This window comes from Thermobia domestica, chromosome 10 (assembly GCF_964235325.1).
Source record: "Thermobia domestica chromosome 10, izTheDome1.hap1.1, whole genome shotgun sequence".
Taxonomy (NCBI): Eukaryota; Metazoa; Arthropoda; class Insecta; order Zygentoma; family Lepismatidae; genus Thermobia; species Thermobia domestica.
In genome coordinates this window covers 4,844,207-4,865,592 of record NC_137463.1, presented here as the reverse complement: position 1 = coordinate 4,865,592, position 21,386 = coordinate 4,844,207, and the positions used below count along the sequence as shown (strand labels likewise).

Sequence of the window (21,386 nt, the reverse complement as noted above, 5' to 3'; positions counted from 1 at the left end):
AAACAATAATCATGCCTGTTGTTCTTTATGGTCCCGAAACGTGGTTGTTTACTCTGAGGGGAGAACATAGACTGAAAGTGTTTGAGAACAAGATCCTGAGACGAATATTCGGACCTAAGAGGAACGGGAATGGGGAATGGCGGAAGCTTCATAACGAGGAACTACATAGTTTATACGGTTTACCCAACATTGTTAGGATCGTCAAGTCTAGGAGGCTTAGGTGGGCGGGTCATGTAGCTAGAATGGAAGAAAGTAGAAACGCTTTCAAAGTTTTGACTGGAAGACCAATCGGAAAACGACCATTAGGAAGACCTAGGCGCAGATGGGAGGACAATACTAAGATGGATCTCGCAGAGATTGGAATACAAAGTAGAAACTGGATCCAATTGGTTAAGGATAGAAGTCAGTGGAAAGCTTTTGTGAACGCGGCATTGAACCTTCGGGTTCCATAGACCATAGAGTTAGTTAGTTTAATGTAACATAATTGTGCACAGGGGGCCGCGGTGGCTCAGTGGTAGAGCGTTCACCTCTGGTGCTAGGGGTCTCGGGTTCAAACCCTGCTCCCGCCAAGTGAACTTTGTGGTGGACAAACACCGTGTGCGTGGGTTTTCTTGGGGTTCTCCCGTTTCCTCCCACTTTCTTCATTCCACCATTTCATTCATTACTCATTATCACCGTCTCCTTTAGCCTAACCGGCATAACCGTGGGACGTAAAACTCAAAATTTCATTTCATTTTTCATGACTGTGCACCTAGACTAAGAGAGAGGATGATAATGAAATAGATGATAATTGTGGATTGAAAAATATGTGAATAAACGGGAGGACCCCGAGAAAACCCACGCAATGTTCTTTGTCCACACAAAGTCCACCTGTTTGGCACCTCTCTCGGGTCGAATGGGGAACCTCAAGTACCATCCTTGAGTGCTCTACAACTGAACCACCGCAGTCCCTGTTGATCTAATGCAGGCACGCATACAGATTTTTTTGTAGACAGGGGTCCAATATTACAAGACACCAGGGGCGGATCCAGAACGGACTTCTAGGGGGCGCGGTGGCTTGTAATACTGCTATTTAGAGCTATTTTAAGAGTTCCAAACTTTGGGATGGGTTTTATTTATATTGTAAAATAAGTTTCCTTTTCAGGGGGGGTGGACAATCCGCCTCTGCAATCCTCTAGTCTATGTAGTATTAAACGGGTATCATTCAGCACCCGAAAAAACAATAAGTAATTGTAAAATACTTCCATCTATATTTTCACACACAAAAAAGATAGAACTAGATTCTTTTTATAAGAGAAAGAGTACAGATGAAGTGTAAGATCAAATTTTTATGTTACATCAATCATTTTCCTGTTAAATAAGTACGAGTTTAGTTTTATTGAAAAAGTGAAAATTGAACAAATGTATGCTGAGTTAGAAAGTTTTGCGGAGGTTCGGAACCAATGGATATCCCGTGGGAGCGTCTCTGATCTAGCGGTATTGCAGAGCATGTAAAAGTCAGTTAATTTTTCCCACTATTGATATTTTTTTGTACAAATGTTCGGCGTTTTTTATTCATTAGTTTAACCCAATAAATGTAATACTAGCAAGAAAGGAGTTACGACAATTTGAAAACGCTTCCGGTAGATAGTTATCGAATACCAAACTAGGTGGCAATACCGTTAGAAGCAATACTAGTGGCGCCTTGAAACGGGGTCATCGAGAACTATATAGCACATACCTCATATAATAACTTTCGAAACTCTGTTTGAAATGTAAATGAACATCTTTTTTTAAAAAGTAAAACAAATTTGGAAAAAATATATTAGTCGACTTCAACAACAACGAAAAAGAAGCAGAAAATAATAGTGAAAAAAGTGCTAAAAATCAGACAATAATTTTTAAGAGAGATGAAAAATTTACTATTATCAATAAATAACTTTTGATGTATGCCAAACCAAATTAATTAATGCTTAATACGTAAAATTATCATTGAAGCTAAAGTTTATATATCAGGTGTTCTAAAAATGGTGAACAAGAACAACAGAGGGCTATTCTTCAGGTCAAAATAAAGCGAGAATTCTACACAAAAGGCATACTCTCCAGGGCCTCGAGCGTTCACCTCTGGTGCTTGGGGTCCCGGGTTCGATCCCAGCCCCCGCCAAGTGAACTTTGTGGTGGACAAACACCGTGCTCGTGGGTTTTCTCGGGGTTCTCCCGTTTCCTCCCACTTTCTTCATTCCACCATTTCACTCATCTCTCATTATCACCGTCTCCTTTAGCCTAACCGGCATAAGCGTGGGACGTAAAACTCAAAGATTTCATTTCATTTTCTCCAGGGCCTCCTTCAGCCGCCATAGGGAATCAAAATGGCAACGTCACAGATTAACCTGGAACCATTAGCATTGCTCTACGAACGCATCAAGCAGTTATATCAATTGTATGGCTAATAAGTGGTGGTAGTGTCAACCTATATCACTTTAACTGCCATCTGCAAATAGATATAGATGTAACTATTTGATAAATTGGTAGATCTACTCTATAGTTCTTTATTTGCGACGATGCCACATTGTGAAATTCGCGTCTCTAGACGAGAACCCGAAAGGTATACAATTATATATATATAGGGTGTTTCAAAATAGCACCGACAATGTTTGAGAGGTGATTCCTGACACCAAGATAAGACGAAAAGTATAGACCAACTTGGGTGCACAAATACTTCCTTTCGGAGTTATAGGCTGCCGAAATCATGAAAAATTGAAATTTAAAGGTCCAAAGCTAAAAAAAAAAAAAAAAAAAAAAAAAACTATGGGACCTACGGTAGTCGGGTCAAAACTTCACTTACGAACTAGTATGTGCCCTATCTAAAGTCCGGAGCAATTTATATAGAGGTAGTTGGTGAGTACTTCAAATTATATGCCCGCAGCCAGACTCCCTCTATAAAAACTGTTGCGGAAGTACCGCAGGATTTTGAAACATGGATTTTTGCATAGCGCACATATTACTTCCTAAGGGAAGTCTTGACCCGACTTCGGTAGGTACCTCTGTTATTGTTGGAGCTATGGACCTTTAAAGTTCTTTTTTTTTTTTCATGATTTCGGCAGCCTATAACTCCGAAACGAGGCATTTGTGAATCCAATTTGGTCTATACTTTTTCTCTTATTTTCGTGTCAGGTATTATCTCCCAAACGTTGTCGGTGTTGTTTTCAAACACCCTGTATATCGGTTTATTTTGACTTGTAGAATACTGTTCTATAGTCCGTAGGCACCATTCTTAGAACATCCTGTGTATATTGGCATTAGTTTCTTTTGGCTTAATACAGACTTAAATTTTTTATTAATACCAGTAATAAATACTTCAGCACTTTCCAAAAAATATTTTATGCTTTTAACGCTTTTTAAAATGGTTTTCTCCTTTCAGTGCTTATGGTTTTAGTCTTATTTATGATCATTTTCTGTTTTTAACGCTTTTTAAAAGTCTCTTAACACATTCTAAAATATTTTGTTGTATTTTTTCATGTTTTCGTTAGCTTAGTGATTTAGGTGCGTAAAGTACACTCATGTCCAAAATTATTGTCGCATGTCTATAAATATGTTGTAGGAATATAATTTGATAACGAATCCGCCTGGTATTTCTTATAATATTAGTACGTGTATAATCGGCAAAGACATGTATGTGGCAAATTTCATGTCAAAAGAGCAGTAAATAAGCACAATAAAACGAAAATAAAACTTTCTTATCCATTTAGCAACATTTTGTTTAACTCATTCTAATTTTCCTATTTATATACTTTTTCCCATGAAATTTACCACAAATATACATTTCCCGATTACACATATAAAGTTCATTCAACGAACCTTCTGATCCTGATATAAACATTGCATAATTGTGTTACTCCGCCAGTCATCGGATGATTGGTTATCGGTCAGCACTTCTTTCGAGAAGTGCGTGTTTGTACCCTGTCGATGTTTTACTTATTTCCCGCATGTGACCATATTGTTAACTGTAATTCGCGCTAAAGTTGGGTCAAAACCACTTTCAATGCATGCGTATTCTCTTTTATTGCATTAATTCAATTTAGTGCTTAGATAAAGTGTTGTTTTTGTTCTCTAATTCTAAGGAATCCTGGTAATGAGCCTTATAAGCAAGGACTATTTTCTTCTGCCGCATGGGTGTTCTAAGGCTCTCTAACCAATAAAATCAAACAATCATCACGTGTATTTTTTTTTTTTTTTTTTTTTACATGAGGTACTGGACGATCCTTGAATAAACTTTAGTATCAGTATTAAAAGTACCCTGCAGAGTCATTATCAAATTATATTTTTACAAGAAACAGTTATAAATATATGACAATGATTTTGGACATGACTGCACCTATTCTGCTGCCAAAATGACTTGAGCCGTGGCAAAAATGCGAACTAACGCTCACACCCTCACACACCCACGCGTTGAACCAATAAGGGTTCAGCTGTTGCTAAGCGAGAGAAAGCGAGTGGATTTCCTTCAGCCGATAGCAGCGCTTGCAACGGAAGACAAGGGATCAAGTCAATGTGGCATATCAATAGCTAAAGGTAAGACACTAATTATACCTATAAAGTAGGTCGCGAGGCATGAGTCAACAAATATTTTTCTTGTTTTTCAAATCGGTCAATTAATTACGGAGAGCTTGCTTGTGCCTACATGGTTAGCGTAGCAGGAGACAGATTGTACCAGACAACGTCTTCAGCGGTAACATCAATGCCGAGTACTACATAGTGTCATTAGTTCATAGAAACTTACAGAATTACACTGTTATAATATAGTTTATTAATAATTTTTTAAAAAGTCAAAAATTATGTCTCGATGTTGTGTGTGTTCAATAAAGTGTGTCGTGAGCCAAAAAGTTTCGTAACCACTGAGTTAAATGAAGGCCTTCTTGAGTGGTTCCAGCAGGATAAGACCCTACCCATTATGACGGCAATACACGCTGCATTTGATGTGGTTGTACGAAGTGGGTCTTACTTCCCTTTGGCATTAATTCTTTTACTTCTTGTGGGATATGCTGAAGAAAAAGTGTACTCAATGAAAATCACTTATGATAATTATATGAGGTATAGTATCATATATTTTTAAAAAAACGAAATTTTTAACATCCCACGATTATGCCGGTTAGGCTAAAGGAGACGGTGATGATGAGACATGAATGAAATGGTGAAATGAAGAAAGTGGGAGGAAACGGGAGAACCCCGAAAAGATCCACCCACACGGTGTTTGTCCACCACAAAGTTCACTTGGCGGGGGCTGGGTTTGAACCTGAAACTCTAAGCGCCAGAGGTGAACGCTCTACCACTGAGCCACCGCGGCCCCTTATCATATATCAAGTCCTCGGTTCAATGGAGGTATGAGATCATTGTGTGTGGTCCTCTAAATCTCGTCATGAAAAGAGAGTCCAACTTCGCATCGTAAATGGTAAACATATTTACTACAGTTTCGCCTTGTGTAAGCCTATGAGCATCCCTTGAAGTCAATACATCAGAGTTGCCAACACATTCTAATTACGTTGTTCCAGTGTCCGTACTTTGAGATTAGTAGGTAAATTTAGCAAAAAGGAACTTTTCTTTAGATAAAACGTGAAAATCTAGGAAAATTCTCTCGCTGACTGATTGACCGATATAAAAGCTGAAACTTTTCTTTGTTCTTCAGGAATAAACTGATATTTTGTTAAGCAAAGAGCCTACACAATACAAAGGATTGTTGCTATATTCAGATTTTATTTTACTTATTGTTTTCCTTATATTTTGGAAATGTACATCCAGTTTTCTTTTAATTTTGGGAGCCCCCAAGAGAGTGGGGCCCTAAGCTATAGCTTGTTTAGATTATACGTAAATTCGGCACTAAGTATGAATATGTGTGTGTGTGTCAAAGTAGCATAGTTGACACTCATTGTTGGCTCGGTGTATTTGTATGTATTTTTGGGGGTTAAAACAGGAAAAAAAAAGGGAACAGAAGCAAAAAGCAAATGAACAAAACAAATTTGGTGGACACTTCCTTTACTATAGTTAAATTAATCTTATCACATAACTTCTTTCGTAGGAATTGGACACTCAACAAAATAGGGAAATTTCGGTAAGAAAAGGGAAAATTTTTGTCAGCCAACAGAAATTTTCTTAAGGAAACCTAAAGTCCATTTGATGCAACTTCTGACAGTGGCTTTCCTTTGATTTTTCCTTCCTGCATGTGGCCATAACAATCAGGCAAAATGAACTGTTTCTATGGCAACAGCACGTTCAGCCTATTATATTGGCTCATTTCTCTCGCTCTGCAATGGTAAACATTCCATCCTTTCCGTACGTTGCCAGTTTGAATATAAACCAATGCACATTCTTTTAGTCGAATGTCAATTTGAGTAGTGGACCTGCTGGTTATTGAGAGCATTCTTTTCAGTTCTCTTTTGTGTCATTTAATTTCATATGAGATTTATTTGCAGTGAGTAATTTCGTGTTTCAATACCCGACGCAAAAGCTGGCAACACACCATTGAGTAGTGTTACCACGAGACGAGTCGAGACGAGACCTCAGGCTGTCTCGTCTCGTCTCGAGAGGTTCTGTCCCGTCTCGTCTCGTCTCGTCTCATCTCGTTTTGTCTCGTAAAAAATATAGCAGCATACCATGGGAACAAAAGTAAAATGTAGCAGGCTGCACAATGCTAATCAAGATACAACTAAGTTACAAACATTACCCAGAAAACACAAGACAAGAAATGTCACGGTAGCTACACCGTAAAGCCTTCACCTCTGGTGTATGTGGTAGTCGGTTCGATCTCGGTTAGTGCCATGTGAGCTTTGTGGTGGACAAACATTGAATGTGTGTGGGGACCGCGGTGGCTCAGTGGTAGAGCGTTCACCTCTGGTGCTTGGGGTCTCGGGTTCGTTCCCAGCCCCGCCAAGTGAACTTTGTGGTGGACAAACACCGTGGGTTTTCTCGGGGTTCTCCCGTTTCTTCCCACTATCTTCATTCCACCATTTCATTCATTACTCATCATCACTGTCTCCTTTAGCCTAACCGGCATAACCGTGGGAAAACTCAAAGATTTCATTTCATATTCGAATGTGTGTGTTTTCTCGAAGTTGTCTAGTATCCTACTACTTTCTTCATTCCACTAATTTTCCCATCATCATCCATTCGGAGTGGGCCAAAGTTGCCTAAAGATCTTAAAAATAAATTCAAATAAGCTCACAAGGCAAGGACAAAAGTTTACAAGATAATATATCTCTGCTGTTAGTTGTCTGAGGCTTCTCGACCCTGGCTTCTTCTTCTTCTTCTTCTTCTTTTTTACATTCTGAAACATTGAAATTTGTTTCACCAGTTTCAATACACGAATATACAGTAAATTGCTCATAGGTACGTCGAAGATGAAGACACTAATGTCAAATAATGTTTACACGACAAGCAAAGTTCGATGTAAAGGTGTCACCATCCCCGACACTATCGTATACTATCAGCCCATTTGCTTTATAGTGTCTGTATATATATATATATATATATATATATTATTAATTAATTTAGTAGGGATTAATTTAGTAAATCTATGTGGCACAGCAAATCTATGTGGCATCCTATAAGTTACAAAGATCCTCACTAAGTGGAAGGACATACACTTGGATATTTATAAAGGGATTTGGTCTTTTCTGTTATATGTACAATTGGCACATTTCATTGTTTATATTAATTGTTTTATTGTATTATTTAATGGATATGATGGTCTGAAGCCAGCTGACAAGGGAAGTTCGGGAGAAAGCACATCTGCAGAGAAATAAGCATGTCATTTGAAGGACCAATTCATGCTGATTACCAGGGACGTACGGAGGAGTAGTAGGGGTCCCCGTATATTGAGCCGAGTCAGCAAAAATTTTTGTGACGTCATAGGTCAAAGGTCAATGACCTTGGCCCGGGGTCAATGACCTAGGGGTACCTAGGACCACCCCCTCTAAATTTTGGCAGGGGTACCATGGCCCACCCCCTAAATTTTGGCAGGGGTACATAGGACCACCCCCCTTAAATTTTGGAAATTGCCAAATCTAAAAATTTGGTATGGTAGCCTGGGACCATAGTATGTACCTCTATCAGTATTGGGTGTCTATGTCGTTCCCTTTCATGGGTAAAAAATTGCCAAAAATTCAAATTTCGAAGGTTTTTGACCTAATTTATCCCCTTGGATGAGGTGTTATTACCCTATATGGTTATATGGGCGTATACAGGGGTCCATTCCCTTTCATAAGACATGCACGAAAGATAGTGATCAACCAATCAAATTGCATCAACAATAACTTTGCCAGTGTTGTAGCATGTATTCCCTTAAGACTATGAGTCATAAGATTCAATAAGGTTAGCCATGTATCCCTGTACACTACCTCATCAAGGTCAATCACGTGGTACATCGTATTGCTTACGTTTATATTTGGCTGTAATAATCAATAGCAATGACGCATTATCAAATTATCGTACAAAGTTTCAATGTACCAATGTCCTGGACTCCTAATCCCATCATAGGTCAATAACTGATCACGTGATCACAATGATTTACCCAATGAATGAGATACTATCCAATTACCAATTATTGATATGACAATAAGAAATGTACCCCCTCCCAAAATTTAAGATTGGTACACAAATACACCTGTGTCTTATGAAAAAGTAATAAAGCCAGTCAATAACCTTTAAATTTTGAATATTTGGCCATAAGAGGAACACCAATGGGTCCTAGAAAACGTTTACCGAATTTTGTTACCTGATAATTCCCAAATTTAAAAGGGCACATAAACATATAAAGGTAATAAACCATATAACATGCTAAATAGGGGTCAATAACCTCCGAAATTTGATTTTTGGTAGTTCTTTACCTATGAAAAGGGAACGATGTGGACCATCCAAATTTATAGTGGTACATATTGAAGTCCTGTACTATGATACCAAATGCTTATATTAAACAATTTCTAAAGCTGAGTGGATGAGTCAAGATACCCCTCCCAAATTTTTAAAGGGTGCGTCAATGTACCCATGTCTTATGATAGGAAATGAACCCATATACATGACCATATAACCATATAAGGTAATAGAGCCTCATCAAAGGGGAGAAATTGGGCCAAAAACCAAACACGTGATACAACGTATTGCTTACGTTTATATTTTTGGCAATTTTGTACCCCTAAAAGGGAACGAGGTGGACCACCCAAATTTATCATGATACATGTTGAGGCATGTACTATGATACCGAATGCTCAAATTGAAAAATTTCCAAAATTTAAGGGATTGACTATGGTACCCATCCCGGGGTGCATCAATGTACCCATGTCTTATGATAGAAAATGGACCCCTATACATGACCATATAATCATATTAGGTAATAGGACCTCATCCAAGTGAATAAATTAGGTCAAAACGAAACACGTGGTTGTACTAAAATTTGGCAATTTTGTACCCATGAAAGGGAACGAGATGGACCACCCAAATTTATAGTAATATATATTAGGGTCTTATACTATTATACCAAATGTTTAAATTGGGCAATTTCCAAAATAAAGAGGTGGGCCAAGGTACCCCTCCCGGGGTGCATCAATATACCCATGTCTTATAATAGGGAATGGACCAATATACATAACCACCCAGGTAACACAAACCAGACCATGAACGTCTTTCTATAGTACCAATATCTTGGAAGACGTCTTTCTAGATATTTAGGCCACCAAAAAACGTACCACTAATGGCATGGTGATGACAACTTTTATTGCCGATGGAGGTACGAATCTGGAACGTTCCATAATAGTCAATATGAATGACGACATTTTTCAATACGAACCATGAACGTCGTTGCATGGACAGTGTGGATCACGTAACCTCTAATGTTCGAAACAGGAAGTACCATGTACGTCTACAAGGTACCATGTCTGTGTCGTGCGCTGTGTGCATGATAACCGCGCATGCGCTGGCTTCGCAGTTTTCGTAGGCGGCAAGGTGGAAGATTACCGTATATGTAGTTGCACCATGTCTTTTCTCGTAGTGGAAGAAAACTCTTGTAGTGATGGTATTCCCATTGTCATCATCCACAAATCGTGGCTCACGCCACGCAAGAAACAAGCTTTCTGGCCGACAAAAGCAAAAGTAAGAAGAAATTTTGAGGCTATACTACTCAAGGGGGAAGAACCAAACGAAGAAGATTGGACTTTGTTCGAAATAAGGAAAATCAAATATGAAACAGGTTAGTATATTTTAATTCAATAATTTGCATATTGTTTTGCGTAAGTTAGGATAAGGTGTTAGTTTATCTTTAAAGAAGTTTTTTTTAGTCATGTTACCGGTCATTCTTAAGATGACAGTCTCGCCACTCGTGCTTGATCATCCCTACCAACAAATGCTACTTCTGCATGTACAGACACACAATCATAGTCAATGTCTTGCGAATAAAATCAGAAAAATAAACACACTGCTGAACAAGACTGCACTTATTTAATATAAAAACACGTGTAAATGTGTTTTTATATTAAATAAGTGCAATCTTGTTCAGCAGTGTGTTTATTTTTCTGCATGTACAGATGATGAAACCGAAGAAAAATGTTGCGGAAAACAGATTCTTCCATATGCATAATCTCTGATGAACATTGACAGAATCAGTTTCCTCCGCTTGTTTCCCTCGCTTGTATCACCTGTAAACACAGAAAAAGTAACATATGCGGGTAGAGATAAAGCAGAAAACATCATTAGTACCTTGCTCACATACACCACTAAACATTAGTACAAGGGAAGAATATGGCAAAAGTTTGCTTTAAGCAGAACACTGATAGGCTCACATATAGGCCTACTTGAATCTATTTTTCTTAAGTACAAGGGTAAAAATATTACTAAATACCATTCCTTTCATCATCATTAAAGAGAACTAACCAGCTTAACCAGACCCAAAAGAAGGAAAGTTCTAGAACGCTGGCCCCCTGTTACAAGAACACTGCCTTAAACAAGGTTTTCGTAAAAAAAAAAAAAAAAAAAAAAAAAAAAAAAAAAAAAAAAAATCCAAAATAATGTTAATTTAAATTTGATTAGAGGTTGGGGTTAAGTGCTGTATCGCCGGACCAATTTTAGGAAATTTACCGGGTCAATTGGAGAATTTATTTAAGTTTGTGAAGAGGAATGAGTGAATAAGATAAGTAAAATAGTAAAACTGAATAAAGTTGCCGTTTTTATTGGTTGTGTTTGATGTAAGCGGCACTGTATTTGGAGGCGGAAGGACTATTTCGCGGAGAGGTGCATTTCTTATGATATAGTAGCACGAAAGGCATGGCGTTGGGGAAGAAATAAGAGAACGTCGAGGGCTATTTAGCGGAGTATTTATTTAAGGAAAAGAAACTCCAGGAAATTGTTGTACACGATTTTTTTCCTGAAATTGGAAAAGTTTACAAGCCTCAGTTTTGAAGGTAAGTGACTCCTAACTGAGCGGGAATGAATTTTTGCAGAATGTACAGAAGCTGTATTGTATGTTAACAAGTGAAGTGTTGTTAGTATGGAACGATGACAAGTGTTATTTAAATTTTTCTGACCGTCAAAACCCACATGTTGTCACTGCCCTCGCTTACGCGTATACCCACCTTCGCTGACACGCCTGCTTCCTTCGGACGCGCCCCCTTGCTCCGCTCGGGCTCTCCTGCTGCGCTTTTGCCCTGACTCGGTTAGATAGAATTCGTGCTTTTAGTGGCCACCTAGTACAGGTTGAGTTGTTTCTTTGGACTGTAGTTTATATGCCCCTAACGTAAAGTAACGTCTTCTAACGTAACTTGATGTAATCCAACAGAATATAGCCGAATGCAGTATATTTTGGTGCATTTTTTCAGTTTTCAAAGTAGTCCGACGATACGGCACTAATACAGGAGGTTGAATATGTTAGGTAGGTTAGGTCAGGCCAAGTTAGTTAAGTTCGGTTAGTACCCCTTGTACAGGTAGGCGGGCCAGTGTTCTAGAAACCTTCCTCTAAAGACAGTAATAGGATTCGTTGTGCTCAAAGTAAACTCTTACCGAAATTAACAAAATAACACCATTCAGCGTCAAAATACAAGTTTCAAAATAGGGTTATTCCGCAACAGCACATGAATATGTGACCATAACAAGAGCAGGTAATTTCCAAATCCCTTTTGGAATTTGAGAGGCATTTTATATTTCTCACTCAGACGTTTCGAGTGGTCTGAGGTTTTACTTTCTAGACTACGTCATGAGTTTTTTTTCACAGGTACATGGATGTAGGCAGTTGTAGAAACGTCAACAACATACTCTCTGAAAAAGATAGTTTGTCAAATTTTTATTACTATTATTATTCCTGACAATCTCGGTACTATTTAAGCGATTCAACGACTTGTTTGTACCTTTCAGTTCCAAACGGAACGTCAGACGTATACTGGATAGATGCAATCTCTGACTAAAAGAAACTGTAGTACAATCTACGCGAATTTTAAATTTCACATGAGGATTATAAGTTTATCGCGGGAGTTTCCCGATTTGTATATAATTCTGTACAAATTTTTTACTTGTGTAACTGTTTATCTTTTTGTCCTTCTGATATGACTCTTGACAATTACATTAACAACCAGGCCTATTACAACGTATCTTTATAAAGAGTCCTTCGTGAGTGAGTCGGCAATCGCATTTATGACCAATTAGTCCCTGTTTCGTGTCCAATTGGACAATTTCTCTTGGATGTAAGCCGAGAAGCGGTTTGGATTCCGCTTTAAGCTTATGTGACCCCTTCCAGCATAACCTTGTTGTTGCATAATAACGCCAAGGCGAAACAAACTAATTTCTGTCCATATTTAATATAAATACGTAGAGTAAATTATTTAAACCAAAAAAAAACTGGTTTAAACTAAAAAACCGGGTTTAAACCAAAAAACCTAGTTTTTTGTTTTTTTCAATAAAAACCATGGTTTTTGCCAACTCTGATAAATAGTGAGTGGGTGTATCTAGCAACACTGGCCAGATTAGCTCCTCCTCTCATACAGCGTTGCGAACGGTGTAAATCAATGTTTGCGCCTACTAGTAAAGTTTACAATCGTAAACACGAAGTACAACCATGTTCAAATGCGGTCACATCATCCCTTGATTTTGCAGGATATTGAGAGTTTTAGCCATCCGGAAAGGCAGTAACGATACTAGTTAAAGTGCATTGCATTTGATACAAGAACCAACTGTCGAGCTTAAAATACATAAGAGATTCGGCTTCATGTTTATGCATATGTACCTGCTTTTAAAACACCCAAGAGAATTCATTTACCATATACTTGACATTTTGCTCACTGTTTCACTCTTTTCCAGGGGCAATCATTAATATTTTTTCCCTTTCTGTTTTCAGATGATATAGAGAAGGCAAGGTCATATGCAAAGAGATTGGAAGATTGTAGTGGCAGTGACATCACAGAGTCAGATGCTGAAGATCGTGTTGGAAACAACAAACGACCTCAGAGGAAATTAAAACCCGTGAACCTTTTTCAACCAAGCAGTATACCTCCCTTACTCTCAGCTGGCACTAGTGTGCCAGAGAAGAAAGCTACAAAAAGGAAGCTTTTTGACATTCAGGGAACGCCGATATTTGAGAACTTGGCTGATGAGGCGGGTAAGAGATATTTTAAAATTATTCTAAGCTGGATATACTTTTTGGCCGTATTGTTAACAGGTTTTAGAAAGCAAGAAATTATGACAGATTTTGAACAGTTTTAGTGAAGCATAAAATTGAAATATGACTTTCTGAAAGTTTATATATGTTCAAGTTAAATAAAAAAGACAACTCAAGTACAAAATCTGTTAACTTTGCTTCTTCACCATGTAACCAAATAATAATTATCGGAAATATTCATTCATTATTAACATACCTTCCAATAGTGGGGTCCTGGGTTCAACTTCTTGCGGGGGCACACATGAATCTGAACCAGCGTTAAACTTTAGAAGCTCCACAGCTCGTTTAGGACTGAAGGGGAGACTATTACTCATTTTTTTTTTAAATATTATCTATTGTTGCTATGAGTTGTCTTGTTATTGTCAACCTCGTAAGTAAGTTTGCTTTCTTTCTTTACAGCTCCTACAGCTGAACACTCATCATCTGTTTTCGTCGTGAGGGAAGAGGAGAGGTTTGCGTCTGGAGACAGAGTGAGCAGTGAGTCGAGTAGATCCCCCACTGGTGACGTGTCTATTCTTGTAGCAGAAGTAAACTCATCGCCTTTCAGTTCGTTGTCTTCACGAACTTACAGCAGGCCAGAGGAAAATAACGCTGGCTTAGGTAAGTTGATGATCTAAGGTTCACAACTGATATTTAATTATGCCCAATGACGTTAGAACTTCTATGCATTGTTCCTCTTTACACTGAACTTGAATTTGATTTAACGTTTTTGAGCATCTGTGACAGGCTGGGAAAGAGGATGTGGGAAGTTTGTCGACCAGGGCCAATTTTGGAAGGTACCATTCCGGCATTTGCCTAGTGTGATTGAGGGAATGTCTGGAAAAACCTCAATCAGGATGGGCGTCCTCTGGGATCTATCCTAGGACCTTCCGAATGGTAAGCTTACACTTTACCAAATGACCAAATGAGATATGACACATTGGTGCTACTTATTGTTTTCCTGTACCTATGCTTGCTTCTGTTGGTCAAAAAAAAAAAAAAAAAAAAAAAAACTTTGAATATTTTTTTTTAACATATTGATTGTTTTCGCGTAACTATTGTTTAATTTTCTGCTGTCTCATGGAAATTGTGCATAGATGTTTAACTGTATGTGTTTCTTTGCATATAAATACTGTAACTAAACAATAATTCTTCTGTCTTCATATTTTGTCGCTATACTTTTCTTTTCCAATTTCATTATCCACTTATATACTTCACTCATCGCACATAAGCCTCCACTTCCTTGTACTTTTCTTGAAAAAAATCCTTTTTTCTAAAGTACTCTGTTTAACATTCTAGTGAAAACAGTTTTTTTTTTTTTTTAACTTTGAGCAAATTTTTACTAAATCAGTTTTCAAAATTATGGAACTAATGACTTAATTATTTGAAGTGTGGAAAATGGACATAAGCACCACTGTTATAATACCTGTAGAAATATTTAATGTTGAGTATTGTTATTGATCTAAAATAAAATACCATGTTTATGATCTAAAGAAAAGGATATTCATGAGATATGATAACTTTGCCAATTTCAAATATTAAATTTGTACTAACTTGCCGTAATTAACACATCCTACTGTATTGTTTTAATCGAGGGGCCATAGCTCAGTTGGTAGAACACTGGCTTCGCATTCGGAAGACCGAGGGTTTGCGCCCACCGGCCAGTCATCGTGACTCAGGATTTTCCAGTGTTTTCTCTCAGTCGCACCAGTTAAATAGCAGGATGGTACCCACAAAACTAGGCCCTGGCCGACAACCTTCCCATGTTCTCCCCTTCCCCATCCCGACCTGTGACGAAGATGCTTAAAAACATTAAATCGAATTTCAATTTAATCTATTGGTTTTAATTTTCTTTTACTACAACACATGTTTGTTTTCCTGAAGATTTCGCCAACTTTTAGAAACTAATATTCAGTATGTATTCCACCGTTATTAAATTTCCGATGTGTACATTGTATGTTTTCACTTATCATACTTTCTTTTTCGTACGAAAGTACATCTTCAACATCTTTATCTCAAGTCAACTTTTGCATTGTACTTGATCACTTCAGTTAGCCATTTACATTAGCGAGTGCCATCTATACTGGTCTAGGATGTATTGTTCTGTTAAAGCCCAATAGTTGGTAAGCAATTCTGTATAGCAATTTGATTTGTATTACAGAGATCTTTTCTATCTGACACTGAAGTCTTTTCCTCCTGACTTTCCATTTCAGATCTACAAAAGAAGCTCCTGTCTTACCTCATAGAAGTTAGACAGCAGAATGTTCAGATTTACAGCTTACTGGAGAAAGTGAACAGCAAGCTTTCCTCAGACATCCAGCGTATACCAATTTGCAACCTACCAGTGGATTTCCCTTTGAAAACACAAGGAGATGTGGAAAAGTTGGAAGAGTTCCTGAAAGACGACCAACATTTCTCAAACGTGGTAAGCTTGCATTCTCACTTCTACGTACCTGTGTTTCATACGTCTTCATAGGTGAAAGTTAAAGAATTCAAAAGCAGCGGAATTAAGGATAGTAGGTAAAAAGAAAAGTCATGGGTAGTTAAGAGAAAGTGATGCAGTATATAGCTGTTAAATGATTTTGTTTCCACACTTCGTCATTGTTTACAGTGAAATTTCTTGTTCATTTTTCCTGCTAGTAAAATAAATTATGGCATGAAATATTGGAGAAAGTCTGTTGTCGAATGGTAGGAGACCAGTTAAATAGCGAGTAATTTCACATACAAGTTACATTCCTACAGGTACAGCAAGATTTTCAACCTAAATCTATACCACTGCGAGCGCGCGGCTTCGAAGACTCAACAGCTGATGTGAAAGACAAAAATTCCGGAATTTTTCCGATCTAAATCCCGTGTTTGTTTCAATTTTGCACAGCTTATAACATTTATCGACTGCTTTTTTTTTTTTTTTTTTCTCAAGAAAATTGTACGAGAAGGCTCAAATCACTTGAAGGTTATCATTTTAAGTACATTTTTGGAGGTGGATTTTTATGGTTTTATTGTGGAATTTAACCGAAGAAACGCACTTTTTCTGGGGGGGGGGCGACTATGGACTGTTGATGCTCATGCAACATATACGAGTGTCTTTATTATACTGGGTTCCCTGTTCTGCGTTCATGTCTGTCTGGTTTCTCTAGATGTCGCCTTGGACGCTTCGTCAGGTGACCTTCGGTAGAACGCGGCGAGTGTCCAGCATAACATACACTGTAATACCACATTAGCTAAAGGAACAGTTTACGGTGCATACAGTTACTGACATAACCATATCATGTTTAGTATGGACCACTGTGATGGGAATATTGCAATCTCGTAGTTTACAGTGTAATTGTCGATGGCACATTCGCTGCGCATTTTTGTCATGTACATGTAAACCTCTTACAAGCAAACCAAACCTTTGTTGCAATAGCGATCGCAACTTGCGCTGATTCCCTTGTCAACTTAAGAACGCTTCGGTGTGGAAAAACAACAAGAACTGCGTTGTGCTAGCTACTTGTCACTTTTTTCTTCGTGGTATCATGTATGTTTCGTAACGGCAAATGTAAAAATATTCAATCTCCATGATGCAAAGGGAGTAGTTGGAAGAAAAGGCAGACTTTGTGTGTAGATCGCCACTACTACAGCGTTGTTCGCACTCACTTGAAATAGCAAATCCAGCCTGGTACTAAAAATTCCTAGAAAAGTCAGGGAATTTGATAGTTTGTTTAGAATTCATTTAGCAGGTATTTCTTATGTAATGAAAAATGTTTCAAAGAGTTGAACAGCTATTACTACTGATGTCAGCAGTTCAATATTTCCACTTTTAAGAAAGCATAGCAGGGCATTCCTGGCATAATGCATGAAGTTGCTTGACTTCTGCATTTCTAATTTTCTTCTATAGTTTATTTTTTAGTAATGACAGAAAAAATTAGAAAGGTTTTAGACTTTTTTCTTACAGAATTCTTTTTTTTTTGGGGGGGGGGTTGATTTCAGTGTTAGTTTTATAGTGATGTATAATTCTTGAAAATAGATCATCCCTGTCCTGTTGCTAAATGAATATACTTGCTTTTGTTGTTACGTTAGCCTCTAGAGATGAGACGATTCAGATTCCCGGAACGAAAGTTAACATTAGACAGTTTTTTTCTTGTTTCCATCAGTAATCCCTTTATTTTTCAATTATTATTATTTTCTAAAAGTTTAAAGAACAATCTATTTACATTCTCCACATATGAAAAGAGACAATATTTTTTTCTTTAAAATAATCAAATACAACATGAGTAGTTCGTTTCAAATATATGAGTACGTAGTGTTGCATTTGCTGTCATTTTTCTTTCGCACTTCTTGTTTTAACAAGTTACGAAATATATTATAAAGAAAATAAAATTGACCAAAGTGAGAAGGAAAATCGCATTATGTGGAGAATCGTCAAGTTACATGTGCAACCAGCATTACAAAATTGAAGGAAAATAGTTTTCCCTCTAATCAGGCCTGAGGGAATTACGAAGGATCTAGTTCACTTTTTTGACTTCTACTCTGAACGACTGTCCAGGTTTATAAGTACTATAACATTTTTTACAACTATTTCCATCTTCTATATATCTCCTGCTTCTTCCTTTCAGTGTTCCTACTTTGCTTCCCTGGGGTCTGGAGTGTGTGGCATTCTACGCCACGTAATGAGCAATGAAGTCGCCATGACCTACAATTTTCGCGGAAAAAAGGAGAAGAAAGCTTTCTGCAACCTGACATTGAAGGCAGCTGTGGTTCGTAAGTGGATTTCCTTAAAGATATTACAAATTACTCCTTAATTACCTAAGTGACAGTTTGATTTTTTATGCATCTATAAAGCATTCGAGCATTTGTTCAGACGATATATAGGTATAACCTAATTTCTTTCTAGAACACAGTTGACGGTTTATGGTAGTTTTTGTCTGTGTATTTATTTGTTTATTGAAAGTACACAAGAAAGGGATCGGGCCTCTAAATGCTAGATCACATTGGCCCTTTAAGTCAGGATTTAAGAAGGAAGGGATCCTGGCCTGTTTAGAGAAGGTACTATCCCGACATTCGCCTGGTGATACTGAGGGAAACCAGGGAAAACCTGTTAGGATGCCGCTATGAGCAGGGTTCGAACCCGCGCTTGACTTGGTCAGTGCCGTGTGGCAGGTGGACGCTGTTATCCTATACCACCGCTTGGATATAAGTAATTTGAGTACAGCATTGAATTTTATGTGCATCAGGCAGGGAAAGGGGGAGGTTGAGAAAATGAAACTGACGATCATAGTTTGCGGCACTGCAGGAAAGTTGTACCGGCATATAAATATTATCTTCGCAAAATTTCAGAACCTGGAGATGATCTGTTATGGCACGGAGTCTGAAATTTCGAAAATTTTATAAATTAATAAATAAATGAAAATAAAATTTTATGGTTCTTAAAAAATTCACAATGCCTTCGCAGTAGTGAGAAGTTATATCTAAGTATTCCCTTTACAAAATTTCATAACCCTGGAATAATATCTTTTGATAAGATCTGAGGTTTTGAAAAAAGATGGAAAAAAAATGTAATTTGAAAAATATATCACATTAATGACAGTATCTCTTTTGGTAGAGATGAGAAATTGCATTCACAGATAGTTAATTTCTGTTGAAAAGTTGAGAAACACAGAACCTATTTTCTGTTCTGACAGTGGTCTGAAATTTAATAAAATACCAAAAGTACGGCTTTACAACATCAAAGGGATTAAGTTTGAAATGTTCAATTTATATACTAGGGTCTAAAAAATTGTAGTTTTTATGTTAACAAACTGAAACGTAGGCCTATTATACTAGTATGTTAAATTTACAGTAAATCGGTTTCGAAAATTGGTAAATGTGTAATTTTAACATCCGGCAATTGTGCCAACGATAGGGCTAAGGGAGACGATGAAGGATGATAAAGGTGAAGGATGAATGAAATGGTGGAATGAGAAAGTGGGATGAAACGGGAGTACCCCGAGAAAAACCACGAGCACGGTATCGTCCACCACGAATTCACATGGTGGGGCCGGGAATCGAACCCGGGACCTGTAGAACCAGAGATGAGCGTTCTACCACTTTTTTTTTATTATTTTAAAGTTAACTGAGCCACCGAACGTGACTCAGCAACTTACTTGACCTAACTACACTGGACTTGCTTTACGTGCTTTACTCGGTTAACTGGCTTACCTAGGAACGACAGGGACACGAACACAGAAACATCGAGGACAATTAAAATCACAAAGGCTCTCCCACCGGGAATCGAACCCGGGACCCCGTACACCAAAGGCGCACGTGCTAGCCACTAGACCAGCGGGGAAAGCTACCACTGAGCTATCGTGCCCCCCTATCGGTTTCGAGTTGTAGGACCTTCGCTTGTAATATCGTTCCCCTCCAAAATTCAAATGAAATTTACAAATACAACAATATTACGACAAAGATTTGGGTACCAAGTCAAACCACTGTTGCAGTAGCATGAAGCATTTTGTAAGACGTAATAATCAGTGCATTGGAAACATTGCTTGCGGTTTACAAGAGCAAGGTAGCTTCAGATAGGCTGTGCACCTGTATCTGAGAATCTGCAAATCGAAATGCGGTTTGCCTATGTGCATTACGGCTTACGGATTTGCCCCAGTAGATTTTATTTGCTTCTCCTGAAAAAAATTATCTGGTGCATTAGCGCGTTTTGATCCGGAGGTCCTTATTTGATCTTAACATTAACAGCAGACTTGTCAAAACATTGTCAAGAAGAAAAAAAATCACGGAGGGAAGTAACGACCGGAGAGCAATAATAGAAGATTAATCTCTCTTGAACGACCCCTATTAGCTCTATGTAGGTGGTGTGGCACCTAACTCGATCCAATCAGGTCATTTCGGAAAATATAATTCTCTCACAACCAAGGTGCTCGTTTGAGTAGGGATCAAAAGTATTTGGTGGATGTGTTTTTTCTTATTCTGTCAAAATTTATCCTACAGATCTGGCTATATGCAATCGCTGAGTGAAAACGCGGAACGTGTTCGAGAGTTTGTTTACACAACGAGACCTTTACACACCATATTGGAATTCATTCATTATGAGAGTGGATACTATATTCAGGTTCCCCATTGAAGTGCAACACTCAATTATAAGGATCCAGCTCGACACATTCACCAGTTCATTATGACCTTTAGGTGCTTGGATAAAATTCATGTCTTCTTCTTTCTCACCACAACCATAGTTTTGTGGACAACATGGAAAATTTTACAACTTTTCTCTTACTTGGCAGAGATGTTCTATAATTTGGTATGGTTTTTTCTTTGTAAGCGCATCAAAATATTCTATCCTGATCTTCCTTTTGCTGGTTTCCCTTCCGCCTTTCCCTCTATCAAGTTGAGTTACATTAACATAATTTATCTAAATATTTCTTACACATTTAAAAAAATATTTGAAGCATATATTTAAATGATATGCAAATAATGATTTTCTCTCTTTTTCTACTTACCATTATATCTTTTCTTTTTAGGAGCAGCACGAAAGCATGACCCAAACTCTACCGAACGAACTTTAGAGGACACAATTAAGACGTGGCTGAAGCATGCCCCACAACGGTTCTCGAAACAAATGGTTCAGAGAAGTAGTCAGTGAAGTTTTTGTTCATAAACTGCTTTTTGTTGGAAAGTGCTTTCACATTTATACTTGTTTGTACATTAGTTACATTTACATTTAATGTGATTTCATATTTGTACTTGTTTTTACATTAGTTGTATTTACATTGTA

General features: G+C 37.8%; 1 protein-coding gene across 1 annotated transcript; it reads left to right on the top strand.

Annotated features, from left to right (window-relative positions):
* The first annotated feature begins 9,733 nt into the window (after nt 1-9,733).
* LOC145662256 (uncharacterized) lies at nt 9,734-21,386 on the top strand. The gene is made up of 6 exons (XM_081727637.1): nt 9,734-10,213; nt 13,343-13,603; nt 14,063-14,263; nt 15,856-16,067; nt 18,238-18,382; nt 21,133-21,386. Exons 1-6 carry the CDS (start codon nt 10,000-10,002, stop codon nt 21,252-21,254), a joined length of 1,155 nt encoding a protein of 384 aa, XP_081583763.1. The 5' UTR covers nt 9,734-9,999; the 3' UTR covers nt 21,255-21,386.